General features: G+C 31.4%; 3 protein-coding genes across 7 annotated transcripts; 2 read left to right on the top strand and 1 right to left on the bottom strand.

The window, feature by feature from the left end:
- Window positions 1–2,634: 2,634 nt before the first annotated feature.
- Window positions 2,635–4,119, top strand: LOC112003453 (uncharacterized). Its single transcript, XM_024035645.2, has 2 exons — window positions 2,635–2,837; window positions 3,224–4,119. Exon 2 carries the CDS (start codon window positions 3,238–3,240, stop codon window positions 3,895–3,897), a length of 660 nt encoding a protein of 219 aa, XP_023891413.2. The 5' UTR covers window positions 2,635–2,837; window positions 3,224–3,237; the 3' UTR covers window positions 3,898–4,119.
- A 4,476-nt stretch (window positions 4,120–8,595) lies between these two features.
- On the top strand, window positions 8,596–12,488 carry LOC112037465 (ethylene-responsive transcription factor ERF118). Of its 3 annotated transcripts, none has more exons than XM_024070302.2 (3): window positions 8,596–8,918; window positions 9,066–9,214; window positions 11,164–12,488. In XM_024070302.2, exon 3 carries the CDS (start codon window positions 11,247–11,249, stop codon window positions 12,192–12,194), a length of 948 nt encoding a protein of 315 aa, XP_023926070.1. In that variant the 5' UTR covers window positions 8,596–8,918; window positions 9,066–9,214; window positions 11,164–11,246; the 3' UTR covers window positions 12,195–12,488. The 3 variants fall into 3 exon arrangements, with proteins under 3 accessions (XP_023926070.1, XP_023926071.1, XP_065627460.1); XM_024070303.2 differs by having other exon boundaries at window positions 9,066–9,277; XM_065771388.1 differs by having other exon boundaries at window positions 9,062–9,277.
- A 4,219-nt stretch (window positions 12,489–16,707) lies between these two features.
- Window positions 16,708–25,696, bottom strand: LOC112037489 (carbon catabolite repressor protein 4 homolog 5). Of its 3 annotated transcripts, none has more exons than XM_065771386.1 (14): window positions 25,230–25,696; window positions 24,093–24,256; window positions 23,217–23,282; window positions 22,925–22,977; window positions 22,417–22,498; window positions 21,195–21,241; window positions 20,818–20,905; window positions 20,166–20,258; window positions 20,025–20,057; window positions 19,775–19,872; window positions 19,267–19,405; window positions 18,940–19,025; window positions 18,758–18,857; window positions 16,708–17,076 (listed from the first exon to the last, which is right to left on the bottom strand). In XM_065771386.1, exons 1-14 carry the CDS (start codon window positions 25,558–25,560, stop codon window positions 17,008–17,010), a joined length of 1,449 nt encoding a protein of 482 aa, XP_065627458.1. In that variant the 5' UTR covers window positions 25,561–25,696; the 3' UTR covers window positions 16,708–17,007. The 3 variants fall into 3 exon arrangements, with proteins under 3 accessions (XP_065627458.1, XP_023926102.1, XP_065627459.1); XM_024070334.2 differs by having other exon boundaries at window positions 18,773–18,857; XM_065771387.1 differs by lacking the exons at window positions 20,025–20,057; window positions 20,166–20,258.
- Window positions 25,697–25,961: the final 265 nt, after the last annotated feature.

Here is a 25,961-nt window from a genome sequence, read left to right as displayed (position 1 = left end):
ATATTTTTATACTATTTCTATTTAGATATTTTGTATGTGAAGATCTTGAATGTAAAAAATTGTAATTGAGCTAAATGATTGCATGCACCTATCCCTATTCAATTTAGAAGATACTATTGAACCAATTTATTCTTTTATTTTGTGTTATATTTAGTAGAATTTCACAGACAGTGACAGTGAATTGCAATTGTACATGTAGTGTCCAATAATGATTTTCAAAATTATATATATAACAGTAGTGTAATGAGAAACTTGGCATAACCAATATCATTAAAATTGCAAGGAAGAATCATTTTAGTACCTCCGAATGTCCTGGTTATATTTAATAACTCAAACTAACATCATTAGCATTACTACAGTTCATCATTCCTGTGTAAGAACGAGTTACATACTAGTATATTTTAATTAATAGCCAAAGCTTAGGAAAAATTCAATTGGATTCTCAATTTTGCGCCGCATGTCCCATCTAATTTTAAATTTTTGTGCCAAGTGAATTATTTAGTGTAAAAATTGAAAAGTTTAAATCCAATTAGATTCCAAATTGAATTTCAATTGGAGTCCAATTTTGCGCCACGTATCCATCAAATTTTTTAATTTTTGTAGCAAGTGAATTATTAGGCACAAAAATCGAAGAGTCTAAATTCAATTAAATTCTAAATGGTATGCAAAATGATCAAATTTAAAATATAATAATATTATTCTAAACTCGAATCAATGCATCTAAAACTAAAATTGAAAGATAAAATTAGCTAGGGAAAATATGAAATGATGACAAAAAGATCAAATTTGTGAAGAAAAAAACTCATAAGTTCAAGCAATGTACAAAATATACAAAGGAACACAGTGCATTGCACTTTTGTATGCTTATAAAAAAGGAAGGACACGTGGCGGTTTGTTAGACTTTGGTAAAAGTTGATGCTTTTAATTGGGTAGGGTCTATTTGATAAATTAATAGTGGGGCTGTCCTTTTACTTGAAATACAAAATATTATATTACTAAAAAAATAATATTATACAAAAATTTCATCCTTGTTGATTTTAGGATAAATTACAAATTATACCTTAAAGTTTGGGAGTATTTGAATTTTATATAGTGAAGTTTCAGAATTTGAATTTTTATCCAATAAAATTTGAGGGTGTTTAGATTTTACACCATGATATTTCATAATTTGGATTTTACTCTCTAAATTTTAGGGGTGTTTGAATTTTACTCCATAAATTTTGGAGGTATTTGAATTTTATAGTCTAAAGTTTCAAATTTTGGGGGTATAAAATCTAAACACCCCAAAACTGGGTAAGACTTAAATTTTGAATTATCAGGGTGTAAAATTCAAACGCCCCAAAATTTCAAGAGTTAAAATCCAAATTCTGAAAATTCAAGATGTAAAATCCAAACACCCCAAACTTTAGAAGTGTAATTTGCAATTTACCCTTAATTTTAAAAGTAATTCTATAAATACAATAATTTGCACAATAGTTGAATTATCAAATTTTAATTGATTCATATCATGACATATTGTAAACATCACTTTATTATCTACTTTCATATTATTTCCTTTCATATACATGATTAACAAATTTTAATTGATTCATATCATGGCCTATTGTAAACATCACTTTTTTTTTTTTTTTTTGATAAGGTAAACATCACTTTATTATCTACTCTAGTATAATTTCCTTTCACAGACGCCACTTTTTATCTACCTTCACAACTTGGCAGACTCGACAAGGAATCCTAGATGACACCTCTCCTCTTCGTGAGGGTTTTTATTTATGTAAATTTTATGGTTTGTTTATTCTAACTTGTGTACAGTGCTTTAAAAATTTTAATTTTCAGTTACAGCGGTATTTTTATATTTTTATCCAACTTTCTAGTGTAAATATTTTTAATATGAATATAAAAATACAAACTCTCTTTTATATATATATATATATATAAACAAGGGCATAGGATTTTTTGCTTGGGGGGACTGAATTATATATTCTTATGTTAAATTTATAAATATATGGTATACAAAATGATCAAATTTAAAATATAATAATATTATTTCTAAACTCGAATCAATGCATCTAAAACTAAAATTGAAAGATAAAATTAGCTAGGGAAAATATGAAATGATGACCAAAAGATCAAATTTGTGAAGAAAAAAACTCGTAAGTTCAAGCAATGTTGCCAATGCAAAAAATATACAAAAGAATACAGTGCATTGCACTTTTGTATGCTTATAAAAAGGAAAGGACACATGGCATATTTGTTAGGCTTTGGTAAAAGTTTATGCTTTAATTGGGTAGGGTCTACTTGATAAACTAACAGTAGGCAAACTAACTAAAGGGGCCATCGTTTGATTTTAAAGGAAAGAATAAGCAAACTCACGTAGATTGTGATTTATGAAATTTCTGTGGGGGCCAATCATTAGAACACCTATTAGAACACCTAAAGAAAGGCTAATGGAAAGAGAATTTCACTCACCGACTTGGGTAAGCACCAAAATTTAAATGTTACATTGCTTTCTTGGTTTTCTTTGTGTTACCTTTTTCCGTTTCGGAATTGAAAAAGGCATTCAAGTTCTGGTGTATATACTATATATATTTAACGTTCTCTTTTTGTTCTTTCTCACTACTTTATAATTGTATCTCTCTCTCTCTCTCTCCCACAAGACAGTGAGGCTTCCCAAGAGAGACAGAGAGGAGTGTGAAGCAGAGGACTTGTGGAACTCCGAAGCTGCAGCTTGATCACTTTCTTCTTGTTCTTGATCACCTTTTGCATGCATTCTTGGAGTTAAGGTCTGACCCTGAAACAGACTTCTCCGACCTTTCCGTGCTATTAAGATCAAAACGGTATGTGGGTTTTTTGTCTATTTATTTATTGTTGCTTTTTCAATTTAGGAACAAATATGATTTCTGAGTTTAATTTATGATTCATGGCAAGGTTTTTAATGGGTTTTAGGATTTTTATTCTATTCTGTTTTAGTTATTTATCTTTGCTTATTCAATGAAAGAACAAATATTATTCTGCGTTTAATTTATGATAGGCAACGATTTCAATTGGTTTTAGGACTATTTATTCTTTTTTTTAAATATATATATTTTTTATTATTATTGTTTTGGTGATGGACATGTTTTGTAGTTGAGTTCTTTCGGACAAATTAAATCTCAAAAAAGATCATTGCTTTTCAATTTGGGTTTTCCAGAGTTTAATTTTATTTCATTCTGTGAATTTTCAGGGGTTTGACTCTACATGGCTGATACCAAAAGGCAACGATTAAACCAAAACAACAATTGTGACATATCGAAGAATAACTCTATGAAGAAAATTCATATTACATACCCTGATCCGTACTCCACTGATTCTTCAAAATATGATGAAGAAGAATATGAGTTTAAAGATGAGTCAATGTTTGGTAAGCGCAATGTCAATGAGATTGACAGATTGCTATGCCTGCAGAGGAATAATAACTCATTATTGACTGATGGGAATGTCAAGGAAGAGACCGAAGGTTTGTTTTCTCATCCATCCCCCTCGTCTGTGCTCGAGGTCTCTACTCTGCTCGGTAATGGAATTGGAAATTCAATCAAAGAAGACAATGTGGAACCATATATATACGAACCTACTTCAGCTATAGTTAGTAATGGAATTGGTAATACAATCATAGAAGAAGGCAGTGAGTTTCCAATTCTTGAAGAAGAACAATCGGTTTTGGATTTATGGGAAGTCCCAATAATGTCACCATCTACCCAAGAGTTTATTTCGCAGTTTGGGATGTCAGATTTCTGTGGTATAGATGACATTGTTGCTTATCCTATGCCTCAAGATGAATGTGAAACTCCTGATGAGTCTGAACTTACTGCTGAGGATATTGCTTGGATTGATGGGGTCCTAAATTTTGAGAACGAATAAGTTTTGCAGTTCTTTCCTACTTTTTTTTCCTAACATTTTGTAGTTAGCAAGTAGTAGTAGTAGTAGTTGTTGTTGTTCCAGGAGAGTTCCCAAAACATTTTGCAGAGTTTTGGAGGTTTTTTGCCATCTTTGTTAGGGAGCAAGAGAGTTCTTGGGTTTTTCTCTGTGCTTTTTATAGCCATCCCAAGTTTTTTAACCTCTCTCTCCCACATACGAGTTGTTTGTAAGAGTACATCTTTTTTCTTTTAATGAGCAATAATTTTTTTTTTCCGACTCTGAAATTGTTTTTTTTTTTTTTTTCGTGTTTTTAATTATTTGGTTATATTCCTAAAACGTGCCCTTGAAAACATTTTTAATTTTTTTTAATTGTATACTAATTTACAGTTGATTTAATTTTTTTTTATAAATTATTAATATTTAAATATATATTAATATGGGTGGGTCGGGTCGGGTTTGTAATTTTATGACCCACACCCAACCCGACCCGCTATAAATTTTTTTTTTGTGACCCAACCTAACCCACCAAGCCTTAAAAACCGACCCAACCCGGCGGGTCGGGTTGGGTCGGGGGTTTTGGCAGGTCGGTGAGTTTTCTGCACACCCCCATTTGAGGCATACTATGGGAATGTAGAATTAGAAGGTCATTCAATGGAGGAAGGTGTTTTAGAGATTTCTTTTTTTTTGGGGATAATTTTCAAGGTATTTTAATCATATTAGAGATTTTAAGGTATCTAGGTCATTTTGGAGATTTTAGAATATATATTTTAATCATATTAGAGGTTTTAAGGTTATTTTGGACACTTTAATATTTTACAGTATTTTTATCATTTTATATTTTTTAGAGGCATTTTGGTAATTTTAAAGTTTTAAAGTGATTAAGGGTATATGATCATTTTGAAGGGTTTATTTGCATTGTGGAGGTTTTGAAGGACTTTTAGTCATTTTTTTAAAGATTTTTGGAGCATATATATATATTAGAGGTTTTTGTTCTCTTGATGAAGTCCAAATCTTTTGCACCATATTCCCTGCTCCACTAATAAAAGTTTGACACATACCTACCTCTTTAATTAAATCTTAATTCTTAGCATTTTCCCTCTCCCTTGTGTGTGTGTGTTTGTTTCTCAAAAAAAAAAAAAAAAAAAAATCTTAGCCTTTTCATATTTTAGCTTCCTAAAATAAATAACACAAACCATCCCCCATCAACCACTACCACCACAAAGTCTTCATCAGCGATTGGTCCAACTATCATCCACCATCATCGACCAACCAGCCATCACTACTGGTAGTGGCAAAAAAAACCCTACACATCCCACCAATCATCACTACCAATCCATCACGAATAACTATCTCTGGCGCCCAAGGGCGGAGCCAGAATTTTTCTTTGGGGGGCCAAGTTGCAGCATTAACATATTTATCAAGACAACTACCACACACACACACACACACACACACATATATATACACACACTTTTTTATTTAATAAGTTATATATATACACACCCAGCAAAAAAAAAATAGAGCTTAATATTTTCAATCAAAATTATGTTTGATGGTAATCTTTCATAAAATAAAATTCATTTTTTCCATTTTCATACTGAAATTCTTAGAAAATTTCATTTTAAATACAATTTATCAAATTTTATACTAAAGAAAGTAAAAAATCTTTTTATTGAACTAATGAAATTTTCAAAAATATGAATGATCCAAAACTTGGAGGAATAAATTAGTCTTCAAACATATTTGAAACTATCTTACTCCAACTTATTATGTGGCAACTAAAAACACATTTCATGTATAGTTTTAATGACAAGATTTTTTAATGAGTCAATGACTTGTTATATAACGGGTTAAAAAAGATAGATTCAAACATGTTTGATGCCAAACTTTATCAAATATTTAACAGATATAAGAACACATTTTATAATAAAAATAAAATTTCGAAAAATAAAATTATATCTTTATTACTATTAGAGCAATTTTTTTTTTAAGAGCATCATTAGACTAATTCAAATATTTGAGAGAGCCAACTCTTATTTTTATAGACTAAATTTTGAAAACATTAAAATAATTATATATATATATATATATATAAATTTCAAAATTTTGGGTGGGGGGGGGGGGGGGGGGCCATGGCCCCCCCACCCTTAACATAGCTTCGCCCCTGCTGGCGCCACTAGGAAGAGATCATGAACCTATCAACACCACACCATTGCCATCGATTTTGAAGAAAATTAATATGTTATGGGTACACACAAGGTGGTGGCTAGTGGTGGATTTTTTTTTTTTCTTTTTCTGATGATTACTACAGGCGGAGTTGTATGGCATTTGATAACGTCAATGAGATCTTTTTAGTGGTGTTAGCAAAGGTTGTTGGTAGTGACCGATAGTGGTAGGGAAGGTTTGAATTTTTTTTTTTTTTTTTTTTTTATTCTAGGAAATTGAAACTAGAAAAATGTTGAAAATGAGGATTTAATCAAAGAGTTGGGCGCATGTCTAATTTTTATTGGTGAAGTATAAAATGAAGCAGGAATTATGAGACAGAAGATTTGAACTCATCTTGATGCTAAAATGTTTTACATTACTTTAGGGATAAGAAAACATTTTCAACTCTAAAAAGGTGTTTTCATGTTAACAGGAAAATGATGTTGGTTTGAGCAAGTTTTTGTTATTCTAAACACTTGAAAGTGAAAGAAAAATTTTAAAAAAATATACTCAATTGAAGAAGCAAGGAATGATGCGCTACCTTAACTAACGAGTAATGTTATAGACACAATAATTGCCACAATATTTTTCATAATAGTTAAATTGAGAGATCTTTATTAGTTCTTATCTATTTTTTTGAGTGGAATATTGGTTCTTATCTTAACCTTTCATTAACATCACTTTATTATCTACCTTCAAAATTGTGAAATCTTTTATGGCAACAAAAGATGCAAACTTGATGAGGGGTCCGATTATACGTGTTTGTTTGCATCATTGTTTTATTTATTTTGGCTAAATTACAAATTCCACTCTCTATCTTTGCTTGAAATTTAATTCAGTACTTTAACTTTAGTTTCATTCGATTTAGTCCTCTAACTTTCAAATTTATTCAATTAGGCCATCTCGTCATCTTTGTTTAGAGGATTGGTGTTAAGTGTACCAAAATGGTGTCATATTGCTTCTCTTTTAATTTTTTAAATTAAAAATCTAACGAATTAATTAAAAAAAAAAAAAAAAAAAACTCCCTCTCTCTTCGATCTCTCTTGAAAAATCTAAATCCCTTTCAACTAATAGCCATCTAGCTATAATAAGGGGCCCAAAACCAATTTTGGAGCCACCCCGTCATTCCTGTGCACAAAAACGGGCTTGCAGAGCGGCTACTTGGAAAAAAGCTCTATGGAAGATAACCATTACTGCAACCAGGACTTGTTGCTCTGCCTTGAAGCAAAACAAATCCAATCGTTGGTTTCCTTTTAAAAATNAAACATTTTTAATTTTTTTTAATTGTATGAAAATTGCAAAACTTCCTATATTATTGCATAGAAATTAAATGAAAATTTTAACTTACTATTTTAAAATATTAACACATAACAATTAAAATCAACCTTAAAAATTAGCAAAATCAAAATAAATTTATTGAAAAATTCATTAATAGGCAAAATCAAAATAATTTGCAACAAAATCCATAAAAAAAAAATACTAATAATGAACTTGACAAAAACTATCAACTAAACTTACATTCACATGCAAAATCACAACATTTGAAACCTCCCAAATAACATTCAAAAGTAGCTTTCGTGGGACTTTTAAAAGTTTAGGAGTGATTCTTGAATATTTGAGGCTAGGGATGTGCATGGTTGGGTTGAGGGGATTTTTTAACCCAACCCACCATGGTAGGTCAAAAAAAAAATCCAACCCAACCCAACCTATCCCACATGGGTTAGGTTGGGTCGGGTTGAACCCATAAGTTTGACAAATTTTTATTATTATTATTATTAAATTTATAAATATATTATTATTAGTATATTATATATATATAATATTATATATAAGCACTTATAGTATATAATATTATTGTTAGTATATATTAAATATTTTATTATTAGTATATACTAAATTTACAGTTGATTTAAATTTTTTTTATTAAATATATAATATATTTTAAATATATATTAAATATGGGTGGGTCGGGTCGGGTTTGTAATTTTATGACCCACACCCACCCACCGAAATTTTTGTTTTAATTAGTTTCTCTGATTTTTTTTATTTGAAAATTGAGAAATAAGAAATAAAACTATGTCGTTTTTGGCATTTAATGGCAACCCACTTAACAAACTATGACCAAATATCTTAATTGAATAAACCTGAAATTTAGATGACTCGAATGAACAAAAATGAAGTTAGAGCATTGAATTGAATTTTAGTTCATGTTAAAAGTTGTAATTTATAATTTAACATTCTTTTCTCAAGGTCAGTTTATTCTACCTTTTGTATTGTATACAACGTTTTTTGTTTTTTTTTTTTTGTTTTAATTACAAATTTTAGTTGTACGGTACGGTATATTATGGACTTGGCTTGGGTCCAACTAAACCTATCATGAAGATGACATGTGTCTACTTGGACATATGTCATCATCATGATAGGTAAACATATATCATCATCCTAATGAACTCAGCGCAATTGAACCGCTAAACCCAAACCTTATCTTTTTTACTGTTTTACACAACTTACCTTTTTTAGAGTGATACACATACACCTATAAAAATAAAAGTTCTCTCACACACACAACAATCAAATTTAAAACCAGTAGAACTAGAACCAAACCAAGGCCAAATAGGCTTAGGACAATGGTCTTCCAAAGCACTTTGTGACTTCGCTTAAAGGCCCCCTTCCTTCATAGTTCCCTTTGTACCTTTCCTCCTAAGGAAAGCTGAAGAGAATAGAGAGACAGAGTTCAAGAAGAGGAGAGAGAGAGAAATCAAGAAGAGGAAAGAGAGAAAAGAAACTCTACTGAGAAGAGAAATCACTCACCGACTTGGGTAAGCACTAAAACTTGAACCTGATTTTTTTTCTTTTTTTTTGGTTACCTTTTCCTTTTCGGAAAAGGTTGGCTGCAATATTTTCCGTGTGCTTGTAAATAAGATTCTCTATTTGTTCTCTCTCTGTCTCTCTTCCCGACAAGACAGTGAAGGCTTCCCAATAGAGACAAAGAGCAGTGTGAAGCAGAGGACATTAATTATGTCGATTGAGTTTGATGTGCTATATGGAGCTCTGAATCAGCCACTGCCTTTATCACATTCCTCGTGTTCTTGATCACCTTTTGTATTCAATCTAGGTATCATGCTCAGACCCTGAAACAGACTTCCCCATATTTTTCCGTGCTATTAGGATCAAAGCGGTATGTGGGCTTTTGTCAATTTATTTATTGATGCCTTTTCAATGTAGGAACAAATATTATTTGTGTTTAATCTATGATTCATGGCTGGGGTTTCAATGGGTTTTAGGATTTTTATTCTTTTTTGTTTTATTTTTGCTTATTCAATGCAGGAACAAATATTTTTTTTTTTGTGTTTGACTTATCACTTATGATTAATGGTAAGAGTTTTAATGGATTTTAGGATTATTTATCTTTGTGTTTTTTTAGCTTTATAGTTTATTTTTTTATATCTTTCTAAAAAAACAAAGTTTATTTTTTATGTCCACGTTTTTAAACACTAGTTTTTTTTTTTTTTTTTCAATTATAGTTAACTTTCGTAAAAGCAATCAATAAAAAAAAAAATCAAAACTTTTTACCAAAATATTATTCATTCGCTAAAAGTTAGTCAAAATATAATTATAACTTTTTTTTTTTAGAAGAAATATAATTATATCTAATAAAGTAGCACTTTTCTTTTCTTTAAATAAGCAAAATTTTCAAATAAACACTTACATGATAATATGATATTAGAATAAAATTTAGTTAAAAAATTAGTTGTAACTTAAGACTATAATCTTACTCAATATCTTTTTATTGGTGGTGAATTTTGACAAATCTACCATTGAATTACATTTTCTTCTTATATCCTCTATTCTTACAAAATTTCTAAAAAATTAAAAATAATAACTATGTCATCAATAAATTGTTTAAATTGTAATTTTTTGTAGTTTAAAATTATGTATAAAATATAAACTTATAGATCATATAGTAAATAATATTCGATTGTTATAAAATTTGACATGTGTATTAAGAGCGTAAAAAATATACAATTCAACAGTTAGATTTTCAAAATATGTAGTAGTGTTAATTTTTTTTTAAAGAAAATTGTAACTTTAGACTATAACCAATTTTTTAACTAAATTTTGTCCATGATATTATATTATAAGCAATGCAACGGTTTCAATTGGTTTTAGGATTAATTAAAGAACAAAGTTTGGTTACAAAATTGGTTGTAATTTAAAACTACAATTTCACTTAATATCTTTTTATTGGATTCGAATTTTGACAAATTCACTATTAGATTATATTATCTTCTTATATTTTTTATCCTTGCAAAATTTCTAAAATTTCTAAAAGATTAATAGTTATATCATCAATCAATTATTTAAATTGTGAATTTTTATAGTCTAAAATTATACATAAACTATAAGTTTATTAATCATATAGTAAATAATATCCAATTGTTACAAAATTTGACATGTGTACTAAGAGTGTAAAGAACATGCAATTCAACGGTTAGATTTTCAAAATATGTAGTGATGTTAATTTTTTTTAAAGGATGTTGTAATCTTAGAGTATAACAAATTTTGTAGCTAAATTTTATCCATGATATTATATGATAGGCAACGCAACGGTTTCAATTGGTTTTAGGATTACTTAAAGGATAAAGTTTGACTACAAAATTAGTTGTAGCTTAAAACTACAACTTCACTTAATATATATTTTTTTAATTGAATGTGAATTTTGACAAATCCACTATTAGATTATATTTTCTTCTTATATTTTCCATCCTTGCAAAATTTCTAAAAAAATCAAAGATTAATAGTTATGTCATTAATTAATTGTTTAAATTGTGAATTTTTATAGTCTAAAATTATACATAAAAATTAAGTTTATGGATTATTTAGTAAATAATATCCTATTTGTATATAATTTGACATATGTGTTAAGAGTATAAAGTGTATGCATGTGTTTTAAGAGTGTAAAGACTAAATAATATCCGAAATCATTGTGGTTTTTTTTTTCAATTTGGATTCTGGATACCTGTTTTCCATATTTTAATTGTATTTCCTTTTGGGGATTTTTAGGGGTTTGATTCTAAATGGCTGACCGCAAAAAGAATGTATGATTAAACCAAGACAACAATCGTTACACATCGAAGAAAAACTCTATGAGGAAAATTCGTATCATATACTCTGATCCTTATGCCACTGAATCTTCAAGTGATGATGAAGAAGAAAAATATGAGTTTAAACATGAGTCAATGGGTGGTAAGCGCAATGTCAAGGAGATTTTTCTTCCGGGACCCCAACATGATTCATATACAGATACTTGTCCACAACACAATTCAGATAAATGCAAACAAAAAATTAGTATTAGTAATCATCTCTGCAAAGATATGGAAGTTGGTGAGACTAGTGCTAGTAATGAGTTTATTTATAAAAATAAAGTTGGAAGATCATCTTCTATCTACAAGGGTGTTCGGTTAAGGTCATCAGGGAAGTATGGCTCGGAGATTATTAACCCAATTGAAGGTTGTCGAGTGTGGCTAGGCACTTTTAATACTGAGATTGAGGCTGCTATGGCTTATAAGAAAAGGAGTCTTGAGTTTGAAAGATTGCAATGGTTAGAGAAGAATAAGAATTCATTATCGACTGATGGGAATGCCATATCCGAAGAGTGTAAAGATTTGTTTTCTCATCCAATCTCCCCATCATCTGTGCTTGAGGTTTCTACACCAGCTATACTTTGTAATGGAATTGGATATTCAATCAAAGAAGAAAACAGTGAGGAACCAATTCAATATGGCTCTACTGCAGCTCTAGTTGGTAATGGAATTGGATATTCAATCAAAGAAGAAAACAAAGAGGAACCAATTCAATATGGCTCTGCTGCAGCTATAGTTGGTAATGGAATTGGAAATTCAATCAAAGAAGGCAATGTGGACACAAATCTTGAAGAAGAACAATCGTTTTTGGATTTTATGGATGACATTGATGCTTATCCTACTCTTGGGGATGAATGTGGTGAGGAATATGCTCTTCCTCCTTTCGATTTTGAATTTGCTACAAGGGACTTTTCTTGGATTGATAAGGTCCTTAATCTTGCAAGCCCATAATTTCTGCTGTTCTTTCCCACCTTTCTTCCAAACCATTTTGCAGGTAGGAAGTAGTAGTAATTATTCTTCATATTTAGTAAATAGCTTCAAACATTTTGCAGAGTTTTGGAGGTTTTTGCCATCTTTGTTAGGGAGGAAGAGAGAGTTCTTGGGTTTCTCTCTGTGCTTTTATAGCTGTCCAAAAGTTTTTAAGCTCTCAAGTAGTCTCAACCACTGCTCTCACTCCCATATATTAGTTGTTTGTAAGAGTACACCTTTTTTATTTTTGATAAGTAAGAGTGAATTTGTTTTCAACGAGCAAATTTTTTTTTTTGGTGAGACTTTTAAACATATTTTCTATCTTCTTTTTATGTACTTGGTTATATTCCTAAAAAAATGCTTTGAAAAACATTTTCAATATTTTGACTTGTACAAAAACCACAAATTCTCCTATACTCTTATGGTCCGTTTGGATTGAGGAGAACAGAGGGGGAGTAAAATAGAGTAGAGAGGAATTGGCCCAAAATTAGCATTTTTTTAGCTAATTTTACTCTATTTCCCTTCACTCCCCTTCCCTCCCCCTTCAACCAAAATGGTCTTTTATATAGATATTAAATAAAAAAATTAACTCACTTCTTTAAAATATTAATATATATATATATATATATATATATATATATATCAATTAAAATCTATCTACATATAAAATCAAAAATAAATTTATTGAAGCTTTCGTTAATAAGCACATAACAAAATAAGAATATAAAAGCACGAATAAAAAATTAAATAAATAAATAAATAACCTAATAAAATTGACAAAACAAAATGACATTTGAAAGAAGGTTTTTTTTTGGTATGACATTTGATAGATATATTATTACAATTGTTTTAGGAATCCTTTTTTTTTTTTTTTTTGGGTTTTTTTTTTTTTTTTAAGATGGCTTTTTTTCTCCTAATTTAGAGTTATTTCACTTATATTAGAAATTTTTAAAGCTATTTTGGTCATTTTGTATGTTCAATAGTATTTCAGTTATTTTTAGACGTCTTTCATTATTTATGTTCAATGGTCTTTCGTTAAATATTTTAGAACATTTTATACATTTCAAGGGTATTATTTTAGATGTTTTAGAGATGTTGTGGGTATTATTGTCATTTTAAACGGTTCAATGGCATTTTGGAGGTTTTTTACAACACTTTGGTCATTTGTAGATTTTTGGGATTTTTTTTTTTTTTCTCTCTCTCTCGGCCAAAAATCTTTTAGCAAGGTTTTTATCCATTACATGGCAATTGAAAAAACCACAGAGTGGGTTGCATAAAAACCTTGTCCAAAATATTTTTATGCTTATTTTGGGGTATAAAACGTTTTCAGCCCAAGAGCTGTTTTTCGTAGTTAAATGAAAAATGATTTGATATTAACATTTTTTTTTTCAATGTTATACTCACCAAAATACTCATCATTATATTATACTCCCCAAAATACTCATCATTATGTTATACTCCCCAATCTTTTGATATAATGTTTTGAAAATCTTCATGTATGTAGTTTGGTCTTTGGTGAGTATGACATAATGCTCAGTATTTCTGATAACATCAAATTGAATGCACTATTTTTGAATCATATTAGTTGATTTATGTGTCTTCTCAATGTTAAATTTTTGTCTTTTTATTCTCAAAGCTTTTTTTTTTTTTTTTTCCTTTTTATATGTATTGTGATTTTGGAATTAAATGCCAAATAGGATATAAACAACATAATTTATTTATATAAGAAAATTTAGAGTAGCATCTTTTTTTATTTTATTATTAGAATAAGTTAGAAGTAACATCTGACTTTGACTTTAAAGTAAGGGATGTTGTTACAAAATTTAATGCACCTTAATAGATGATTAAATTGAAAATATTAAGGAATATTATTGTTTTTATATATTTTGTTAATATGTAAAAGAGATAAGTTTTTTTTTTTTTTTTTTTAATTTTCATTATTAAATTGTGAATTTTTTTCTCATACTCTCTCAAATCCTCCGTCCTGATTTCATCTAGGATGACCAGTTTCAGCTAAAACATAGAAATGAATTTTTAAATTCAATAATGTTTTACGGTTACCATTTCACCACGGAATACACTAAAAATAGAAGAGAAGTCCCAATCTATCATTTAGAAAAGTTGGTTTCTAATTTATATAGAAACATAAAGTTGTTTTCTAATTTATGAGAAAAAGGCACAATGATGATGTGGTGACCAAGAATTTTAGGCTCACTTGCTTTGTAAGCAAATGGACACTTTGAACATTGAGTGGTTAGTTAAAATTACTTTTCATATAATCATATCTTAAGCAAAACCACTTTTTATCACCGCAATCAAGGAGTCAAGTTTAGTTATGTATCTACCACAAATTAAACGTAATTTGATTATTTTCAGATGAATGTTATGGCTAAACATCTCTCTCAAGTGACAAAGTCCAACTAATCATGAAAGATAAAACAAACCCGTGATTGCCTTTAAAGCCGCCATAACAAATAATGGCCCTCTCTCTCTCTCAAGTCACTACTGAAAGTGAAAGCCATAACCATAGAGTACTTAGAGCTGCCCAGTTAAATCATGGATCATGAATTTAGAAATTATAGCATTCATGAACAAGCTTGTAAGCATTGAGTTCGATTTGAATAAATAATATCATATGTTTGTATGTGCTATTATGTAATACATATATAAAATATACTACATAAACTTTGAATTTAGATTATCTAATTTTGTCAAAAAGTTCATAAATAATATGATATTATTTGAAATTTATTAATAATATAAATAGTGAATTATATATGATTTTTACAATACAAGATTAATAAATCTATCTTATAAGTTTGTAAATAAAATTTATTCTCATTAATAATAACATTCTACCGACATTTTCACAACAGCTAAAATGTCAGTCTATCATAATTAAAATAAAATAAAATAATAAAAATTAGATGGAAATCCACCACAACTAAAAACATGAGTATTGTAAAAATATTGTGACATTTTGTTGTGTCCTTATAATTTCCTTAATATAATCTCTGCCCTTTACTCTTCAACTTGAATAGGAGACATGACTTTTTCATAAGCTTTTAATCTTCCCTCGTTGATTAATTCATATTTTCTGCAAGTCTTTATCCTCCATACCCCATTGTTCCCTATTCCAACTTTTCTCGAAGTGTGACGTGAAAAGTCTATCTCCGCCAGTCTTTCTTCATCAAAGTGGTTGGGACTGAAACAATTTTATTGACCACTGCCCATTAATTAAAGTTATTAGGTGCAAGATTATCAGCTGCCCCCACAGAAAAATGAATGTTTCAACAAAGTCGGTAAAACCAAAATCGGTGTCACAAGGCAAGCTCAAAGCAAAACAGAACATCTCATTTTAGCACCATTGAATCGCGTCAAGATTAAACTGGTCAGATAATTCCTCTAAGGTTCTAGTACCATTCATATGAAAATTTGTAAAGGGTTCTCAACTATAGACAAACTTGATCCAACAAATTCGAACACATAAACATATATGATTCGGGTTTGTTGAGTGTAATCCTGTAAGGCATGCTTATAAATACTTCTACAGAAGTGTGAAGACTATATTGGGATACTCTACAATCAAAGAATATAAGATTTTACTGTTAACATTGATTTTAAAATGCATGCCATTCAAAACGATTAGGATGCTCGTAAATACCAAGTACCTCAGAGCATTCTTATCAAAGGTGCTAAAAATGTTAAATGCTATTTTTTAACATTTTTAGCACCTCAAATGATAAAACCACACTTACATCAAATATGCTAAATCCTAAAAATTTTAGCATTGAGCTATAGTCAGTTGTTATCAATAACAGCTCACTGTAGCTAGATTGTCCAAAAAAAAAAAAAAATTCAACCAACATCTCTTTCTCTCATTTCTCTCTCTTTCCTTTCTCACTTCACTCTTCTCTCTTCTCTCTCTTGTGGTTCGGCAATTGTGGTCTGCCGATGGTTGTGGTTTGATGGTTAGGGTCGTGGGTTCGATGACTGTGGGTTTTGATTTTGGGTTGTGAGTCATGGTTTGATGGTAATTGACTGTGGTCTAATGGTCGGATGGTCGTGGGTGGTGGCAGTGATGGTCCGATGGTTGGCGATTGTGGTCCAATGGGCATGGGTCGTGGATCCGATGGTCTGATGGTCATGGTTTTGGTTCCTATGGGTCGTGGGTCACGGTACGATGTTTTTAATGGATCGTGGGTCCGACAGTTTAATGGTAGTGGATTTGGCTGGTGGCAGCAATGGTGGAGGGGTTTGTTTGTTTGTTTTTTTTTATATTTTTTTTTTATTTTTTTTTGTGGCATGGGTGGTAGGTTTGTGGTGGTTGTGGTATGGGTGATGGGTTTTTGGTAGGCGGTTGGGTGGTGGGTTTTGTGGTGATTGTTGGTAGTGTGGTGGCCGGCAGTACTGAGAATAGTTGGGTTGTGAAAGAGAGACAAGAAGAGAGAGGAAGAATAAAAAATAATAAAGAAAGAATATTTAAATAAAATGGTAAAAAAAATAGAAATTTTGATGTAGATTGTATTGTAAAGTGATGTGTTAAATGTTATAAAGTTGGTTTTCTAGATGCTAAATGCTAAAATTTTTACAATATTTGATGAGAATGCTCTCAAGTAAAACAAGCTAAGACTACCTTTGCAAGACCAAATAAACAATGCCTAATAAATAATAATTACACACCACCTACAAGACATGACAAAGAAGCCAGTTCAGCAAAACCTTTGGAGCACCAAAGAACAAAGCTCTCCAGTACGTACAATACCCGTATAGCTTGATTTAGAAGCAGAAGCATTCACGTCCCTTTGACATCATCTGCAAAAGCCAGTTCACATACAAGAGCAAGATGATCGCTGCCCCATTTCTGCCAAAGTAACATCAAAACCTCATGAATCCAGAGACAGTCAAACATGGAGTGCACAGGTCAACATATAGTGTGCTTAGAACATTGATAACTATATATGGGTTAAGTTTTTTTTTTTTTTTTTAAGAGGCTAACCTCTGATTGTGTCAGAGGAAGAAATTTGTTTTTAATTATACAAATTATCCCAGGGCGGTGAGACCAAAACCTGTCCCCCATCTTCAACATGATCAGCCCGAATGTCATCCCTATGTGCGAGTCCATTAACCTTGCCCATTGCCATAAGTTGATTTCTCAGAGAAATTTGAAGGCCTTAATTGACGGTTACTGAATTATTCACCACACCATCTGACTATTAGCACAATCTTTTTTTGCTAAAGAGGAGGGGACCAATAGGGGTGGTGGTGGGGGTGAAAAAGTGAATAAAAACAAGAAGTTGCCAAAGTTAATTTTGAGCTACGACAAAGAGCAACACAAAGACTACAAAGCATTATATACCCCTCTGTGAAGGCTATAACATGCAATTTAAGTATTATTCAGCAATTCTGATAAAATATTTCCATTTTATATTTTTGGAAAAGAAATTTCATACAATGGAAAAAATGAAAAAATATACAAAAGCAAAGGCTAAAACTCAACCAAAGGCCTAGTCTCCAATTACATGAAGCTAGCGAGACAAGGGTCTCAGGCCATTCAGCTCTACTGGCAGCCAATTTTTACACTACACCATTGAGCCTCAAACTATTTTTCCTCCCACTCATAAAAGAAAGTCATTTTCCCTTTTTTCCCCTGATTAGTACGTTACACATCCAATGGATTAATCTTAAATCCATGATCTCACTCTCCACACCATATTTACAAGGAAATGCCATTTGAGCTAGGGCTTGCAAAATCTTGCATGCATAAATTTATCTCATCACATCTCCAAATAAGACAACCTTGACCTTCTCACTGAAACTAATTCAAGAATCAGAAGGGACCAAAATTAACCACAGATTCTAGTGACTGTTGTCAGTCACTCTTTTTTTTAAGTCTCTTTTACAATTCTGTTGCATGGAGTCAAACATGAAACACATTTTATTTTATTTTTAATAATGAACTGAGACATGGGTTTTTAACATCTTTAGTCCAGAACACAGACACCAAAATTGCAACTTCTTTAGTCCAGAACACAGACACAGCTATTGGAATCATTTATGATATCCATCTTTCACCCTTCCAATGGAAAACTTCTTTTGGTTACACTTCATCTTCATTTAAAGGGGACAAGAAGGCCTAGGAATATGAAAACAATAAAACCCTCTATCCAGTGTTCCCCATGCAAAGATTGCATTTTAACCAGCATAAATTATCTATTAAAAAGCTATACAGGGTACTCCAAGTCTGTGATAGAAACTTCCATATGTCCTGGAGAGAATTGTAACAGATGAAAACATGACCCTACTTAAAAAATGTCCATTAAACTTAGCTTATAATTAGAACCTTTGCCCCATCTTATATTCAAGATAGAAACTAAGTGGGATGTATGCATATGAATAACATATTTTAAGACATGCAGCACTGTTGATCATGTATCATGAAGTACAGATAATTTCAAACAATTCACATGTTATGGCAAGAAGCACCTTATACAATATAACTAAATAATATGCATACGATCTGATAGATCAAGATTGGTATTTACAATGATGAAAGGTACCTCACTTGGGAGTCCTCCACTTCTTCTTAAAGTATCAATGGGTAAGGTCTCAAGAACTCTCACAGGAACAAGTTCTTCTGTATGCCTGTGTCAATCAAACATATCAGTAACTAAAATATTTTGAAGGCAAACAGACTATTGTAATTTTTACAACAAAATTTAGCTACCAAATATAATCAACTGTTCCCATAAACTTAGAGTGGTATGATGTTGCCAGGGGTTCCCCATGAATGTCTCTTGTTCTACTGCTTCCCTGCAGAAAATTGAAAGAAATCCAGAAAATTAGCTGGAAAGGAAACATGTAAAAAATTAAAAATTAAAAATCCCACATCAAATATTTGGAAGATTTCCTGTGTTAAATATCAACCTCAAAATTCATCAAGTGCATAGTAATTTACTTCATTTGAACAAGTTAATTGCAACATCCCTATAGAAGTTGGAAATCTGAGGTATAGAAGAAAATACAATAGTATTAAAAGGTTTAAGCATCTTACAGGAACCCCAAGATATGCGCTAAAAAGTTTTAATTGGTGCTGAACATGGGTAACTCCTCCACTTCCTGTTGCAAGCCTCAATTCTTCATCACTCCATGTATACAATAATGGCCTTGGGATAGACATCCAAACATTTGATCTGACATATAAACCAATCAATTAACAGCAATAGTGATAGTAATGATAAACAACAATATCGACAACAACATATTGATCAATATTTACCAACATAATGCAATCAATTAACAGGAAATGGAACCACATGATAATCTTGTATCATGCCATTGTTTCATAAATTACTTTCTTCATGATCAAGTAAAAGCACCTCATTTAAAATTTCAAGAAAGGAACTTTTTTACTAATTTGGTGCCCAATATGCTAAATTTAGTTCACAATATATGCTGTTAAGTTGCAAGAGAACTTAAAATTGAATTATTTTACATGCATGTCATATCAGAGTTGTGATGAAGAAAGCATGAACAAGAATTTGCAAGGAATTTCAAAATACCTGGTTGCATTCTCATAATAAGGCCTGTAGCCTCTGCATTGAGATGTACATTCAAGCTGCCCAGAAATTTCTCTACGGTCAAGTTGTTGGATGTCTAACTGCAAAAATGTCAGCAACCACTTATATATTGCATAATAATTATTAAAGGACAGAACTCAGAGGTACATAGGGCCATTGGAGTCCCAATAATATGCTAAAAACAAACATAAACAAAATAGTACAGGCTTGACATACTACAAGGACTGCTCACCTTCGATGAAGCCAGAAACTGATACATTGCACTCTGACCAGGATGAAAACAAAACTTAGCTATGTGACAATGAAATTTTAATATTGCATAGTATGCCCAATCTGAAACTATTTGATAACTGATTTCATTGCAACATCAAACCTGAGGTTTGCTATTTAGATCCCCACCAATTATAACTGGGATGTTACCCCATTCTTGTGATAGTGCGTAAGCTTTTTCAAGAAGCAGTCGGACCTACACAATTGTAGGTTACATGCTTAAGAAATTACCTCAGTCAAAATAATAAGAAAACAAAAGCACAGACATTTGATTGGGGGAGAGAAAAAAAACAAAAAAAAAAAAACTCTTTTCCCATAGTTTGATGCAGCGGAATAGTATGGCACCAAATCCATGAGTTCATATATTAATCTGAAGCTATTTCCCTTCCCAACAACAAGAGGGAAAAAGAGGAATAAAAAAAAAAAAAAAAGGTGGGGTAAAAAAAAAAAAACTCTTTTCCCATAGTTTGATGCAGCGGAATAGTATGGCACCAAATCCATGAGTTCATATATTAATCTGAAGCTATTTCCCTTCCCAACAACAAGAGGGAAAAAGAGGAATAAAAAAAAAAAAAAAAGGTGGGGTGGGGGACGTAAGTAGGTAACAGAAGCACATTTACTTCAACGCACAACACATATATAGAAGGGAGAGGGGAGTTGGGGACTTTTAATTAACATTAAGAATCCCAAAAGATATCAACTGACACAATTCTGAACAAATTTACCACTTTTGCAGAGAATAAAACACTGAATACCTGGCCTAGCTTGATGTCTCCACGATTTGGGTTGAAGAGTACATGTATATTCCCAACCAGTAATCTTCGACTTTGGGTAGGTGAAGACCTATAGTGGTGCAAATAAGTCAGTGACTAAACTGGCCACATGTTTTTCTAAAGAATATGTAGAGTAATGTATTTTCTGGATATGATAATTGAGCACATAGAACACTTATTACAAAAAAGGGAAGAATAACAGATTAGTGCAAAAAGACATATGCATAAGGCCATCTATAATCAGTTTGATCCTAATAAAATAAGACATCAAATTTCACAATGCTCATCTATTTCAGCTAAATGAGATGTTTCTAACATCCATATACACACACAAAAAAACATAACAACATAAAACTTACATGGATGTTTGGGTAGATGATTTGGACTCTGATTGGTTTTGGATCATCTGTATAGCATAAAAGAGAACATTAAATAAATAAGAGGGGGGGACCATTACTAATCTGAAGCATAAGTGAATTCTCCACAACAACAAAGCAAGTCAAGTAAAATATATACAACGATGTTGGGTATAAAAATGCATATACAAGCGGGGTGAGGGGTGCACAAAAAGGCATATATTGGGGAATAAAAATAGAAAACAAAAAAAGAAAAAGAAATGAGATAATGCTCAACATACCAACATACATTTCCAACCCAAGTTACCCAACAAAGAAGAAAACAAAGGCAGACATAATTAATAATCACAAAAGAAACAGCCCACAAATATGATGTTTGAATATTGAGGCGAAGTGCCATTCAAAACCAAGCATTATGCTGGCCAAAAAGAAAACCACTGAATGGACATTATAACCTACTTATGTAACTACAACATTATGCAGCAACTATTTCCTTTGTTTCCTTCTTCTTCTTCTTCTTTCTTTTTTTTTTTTTTTTTTTTTTTTTGTTTCCCCTGTTCAAGTATAAGTTTGGATGAGTTTATTTTCATCAGCTTATTTTGTTTATTGTGCCAAAGTATTGTTGTACCCTGAAAAAGGAAATGCTTTAAAAAGCTAAATATTCTGTTTAAAAAAAAATGAAAATAAGCTCATCCAAAGGAATACAAATAAGAATGTCATAACACTTCCCATTCTATAAACCAAAAATGTACATGAGAAAACATTATTCTGAAATTTGATGTTTTCCTGAAATAAAATAGAGGATTAATATTTATGCTTCCTCTACCTTGTTTCACTTTATTGTAAATTTTCAATGCCTTATATGAAACATGATAAGAGGTTGCCCTAGTGGATCCTGTAGCCTTACAATCTTAGCATAATCTCTACTAATGGGACTCAAAGAAATAAAAATAAAAAAATAAACAAGAGCAGGAACTACCATATGGAATTTCCATGCATTGACACCATATTCTACTTATAAATAAAAAGAAGCGTTGACACCATATTCTACAGAAGAGGTTAGCAGTTAAGTCAAACCATCAGGTCAACAACGGTTGACTTATTTACATTTTAGAAAATGGGTATAAAGTTAGTTTCAAATTAAGACCTCTGAGAGAGAGAGAGAGAGAGAGAGAGAGAGAGAGAGGGGGGGGGGGATATGTGTAAAAAATCAAACCCTGCATACCTCTAAAACACAAAGTTGAGCAACATTGTCACGTAGGCCAACACGTCTGAACTCAATATTTTCTTGATGCAAAACGGTAAATCTGTTTAGAATATAATTTTACTAAAATTGGGATATTCAAAATTAAGAAAATGATAACAAAAAAAGAATACTTAAGCTTACTGCAACAATATTTGCTCAATAGCTACAAAACCAACATCACAAGATAGTGATGGGCATGCACATAATACCCAAAAATCAAAATACCTAAACCAACCATTTACTATATCCATCATATTTCTTTTTAGATATTTGAAGTTTGAAGAAAAAATTATACAACTCATATTAATATAAAAAGAACCAAGGCAAAGCTTGTCTAATTGAGAAAGAAGTAAACAATAAAGTTGCTTCCAAGAATAATAGATATGAGTTGCATGAAAATACTAATTAATTGAATCGCCCTAAGCCACGGTGCAGTAAGAACAAAAGAAACCTTGAAAGCCTTACAGTATAGGGTTTAGAAACCTACAGTTTTTCTTTCCAGAATATAGCACACCCATCACATGCTTCACCGGTTCGAGCCTGTAAATAATTGGGAATAACTAATCACTAACTTGGCAACAAGGTTTGGCTTAAAAGGCACTTCCTCCTCCCACAAGACTGGATGACAGGTGAGATCATGGATTCAAAACCCAACGAGGGTGTGTGTGTGTAACTTAGAAAAAACAAAAAGGTGGATATGAGATCTTCTATACATAATTGAAAGCACAACAGCTAGACTAGAGTCAATAGGCCTAGCTATAAGTAATATTTTAGTATACCTTGTGAATACCTACAAAGCCATCTTTTTTAAAAAGATCTTCTAAATCATCAAAACGATCAACCTCCTGCAACCATAAAGGTGGATATGAGAAAATTAAAATCAAAAGCCAGAGCAACATGCCTTAATCTCAAGTGCCCTTGAGAATAAAACCTCTCGTATATGATATGAGCTTTAGATGATTGAAAGAAAATGAGAAAATTAAAATCAAAAGCCAGCGCAACATGCCTTAATCTCAATTGTCCTTGAGAATAAAACCTCTTGTATACTTATCAAAAAAAGAATAAAACCTCTTGTATATGATATGAGGTTTAGATGATTAAAAGAAAACAGAATAAACTTCCTAAAGACATTTAAACTACCTAAGTAACAAGAAAGAATATGGTTCAGATAGTTGACCATGATAAAAATGAAATCGTAAAGTAATGCACTAAACTGAAGCCTAACAAAAAGTTTTGACGAAAAGTTATGTATGTGCATGGTATAACACTTTTTTTGTTATTAATAATTCGATAGTTATTACAATGGGGGAGAGGGGAATCAAAAACTAAATTTAGATTTATTATGGAATAGTATTAAAAACAAATAAAACTCATTCAGCTGTATGAGATTGCACTCATGACTAGACCCAGACACAAAAAGATATTTGCATATTTTTCCTCTACATGCTAAGGAAACCTACCTATAAATGTATAAAAGTTGCTAAACCATTGTTTTTAATAGTTCAGACAATGAATGGCAGGGATAAAAGGGGGAAAATGTGATTAAAATTCTCACTGAATATGTATAAAATGATTGTGAGTCTTCAATCACCATGAAGAAAACTGCATCTTCAAGCATACATTTGTGCAAAACCAATAAAAACCTGTAAATTTACCTGAAAACACAAAATGCTTGCATTGTAACGATTGATCTCCTCACGTATGAGGATTTTCCTCCGGTCCCAGTCTAAGAACTTGGGAGGGACTTTATAATATAAATACGGATGGTTTGATGCATTTTCAACACCTAGTATATTATATGAAACAACTACAACTGTATCTGCAGTGGAAAATAAAAAGTTTTAGGCATAGAAAAAAAACGATAGATACTGGTATCTAGACCTATAAGCTGCAAACTGCATACACTTGCACACAAGACCAGTGAGCGAGAGTGTAAAAGGGGTTAAATATAGTATTTTTCCAACAAAATCCCGAAGAGATAAAAATACAGAATGAGATCATAATTGTCAATGAGTGCTTATAAAGACAGCACATTGGACAAATGATTGGCAATGACTGATACATAACATAGACATTTATTAAGCATTTAATAACAATAGTAACTCTAACTAGACGAAAGATCTTCCCCGTTTTTCATTATATTGTCACAAGATCATAATTGTTCAGATACTACATTCGAAATGATCCAGTAATTCAAATTGATTATTAACCTTAGATACCTTTCCCCGAGAAAACCCTTACGCCATGTTTGGTGCACTTCCAAATTATGAATTTTATTTCCCTTTACGGGCAATGTCTATTACACACTGCGTGTTAAATAAAATTTTAAACTGAAATCATAACTTGAAGTCAAAATTTCAGTTTAAAACGTTTAAACTGAAATCATGAGTGGCGGTTTCAGTTTAAAAAACTATTACACACAACATTGCGTACAATTGGTTGTGTGCACTAGTCATTTAGCTTTACTCATTCATATTTATCGAAACTGACGGGATAGAACATAAACCTACCACCAAAATAAGTCCTAGTTCCCAAAATTTACTGATAATTTCCTTTCGAGTAAAAACGATGTTTACTTTAAATTCTCATAATTTGGTAGCAGATAAACCAATGAGAATTTAAATTCGATGATGCTACTACAATTGATTGAGATATAAATATGCAACTATAACTTCAAATTTATGATCTTTTAAGCCAAAGTATGTCTTTTCAGGTACATTAAATTCACAAAAGCGAAACAAACAAAAAACAGAAAAAAAAAAAAAAAAATTCATTATCTGCAAAGTTTAAACCTTTGTAGCTGGGCAAATCGTGGGAAGAGAAAACCCAATTGCGATTTGTAGTAACCTCTGTAGCGTTCGATTTTTGATATCTTTGTTTCCGACGTGACCCTGATGAAGAATGCAAGTGTTGGAACCGGTTATGGACTGGTAAAGTGCGAGGCGGGTCGGGTATTAGGGTTGGGGTTTCTGGTTCAAAGGAGGAGGAGGAGGCTACTCTGCGCCGCTTTGTGCGGTGGCTGTTAGTGCTGTGGGATTGAGATTCGGATTGTTGTTCGCCGGGATAACGGTTTTTGCGCTTGCTCCGATTGGCGGCGCGTGGCTGTGAGTGGCTTCCCGTCATGGTGTTGGACGCTGTGGTGGGTGGTGGGAGTGGCCGTTGCTCTCTGAGGGTTTTGTAGGGTAGGGTATCAGAGTATCACTGACAGTTATAAGCATGAACACGTGGTTTTATACTTTTTAGCCCTTGATGGCCGTGCTTAGAAAGACGGATCAGAAATGTTATTGTTATTTAAATATGAGTTAGGTTAACAAGTGTCGTAAGCTATTGATTAACAATCCAATTAATAAAAGTTTTTATGGGAAAAGAAAAAAAGTAATTAATGTTTTAACCACTTTTTTTATTTCTTATAAAAGTGATTCTTAACTAATACCTCAACGGTACTCGTTAACATTTCTCTTTAAATATTGTATCAAAAATGTTATTGTTATTTAAACATTCAAAGTTGTTATTTAAATTTTAAA

Source organism: Quercus suber, unplaced genomic scaffold (assembly GCF_002906115.3).
Source record: "Quercus suber isolate HL8 unplaced genomic scaffold, Cork oak 2.0 scaffold_43, whole genome shotgun sequence".
NCBI lineage: Eukaryota > Viridiplantae > Streptophyta > Magnoliopsida > Fagales > Fagaceae > Quercus > Quercus suber.
The sequence above is the reverse complement of the archived record's forward strand: the minus strand, read 5'-3'. Positions and strand labels throughout refer to the sequence as shown.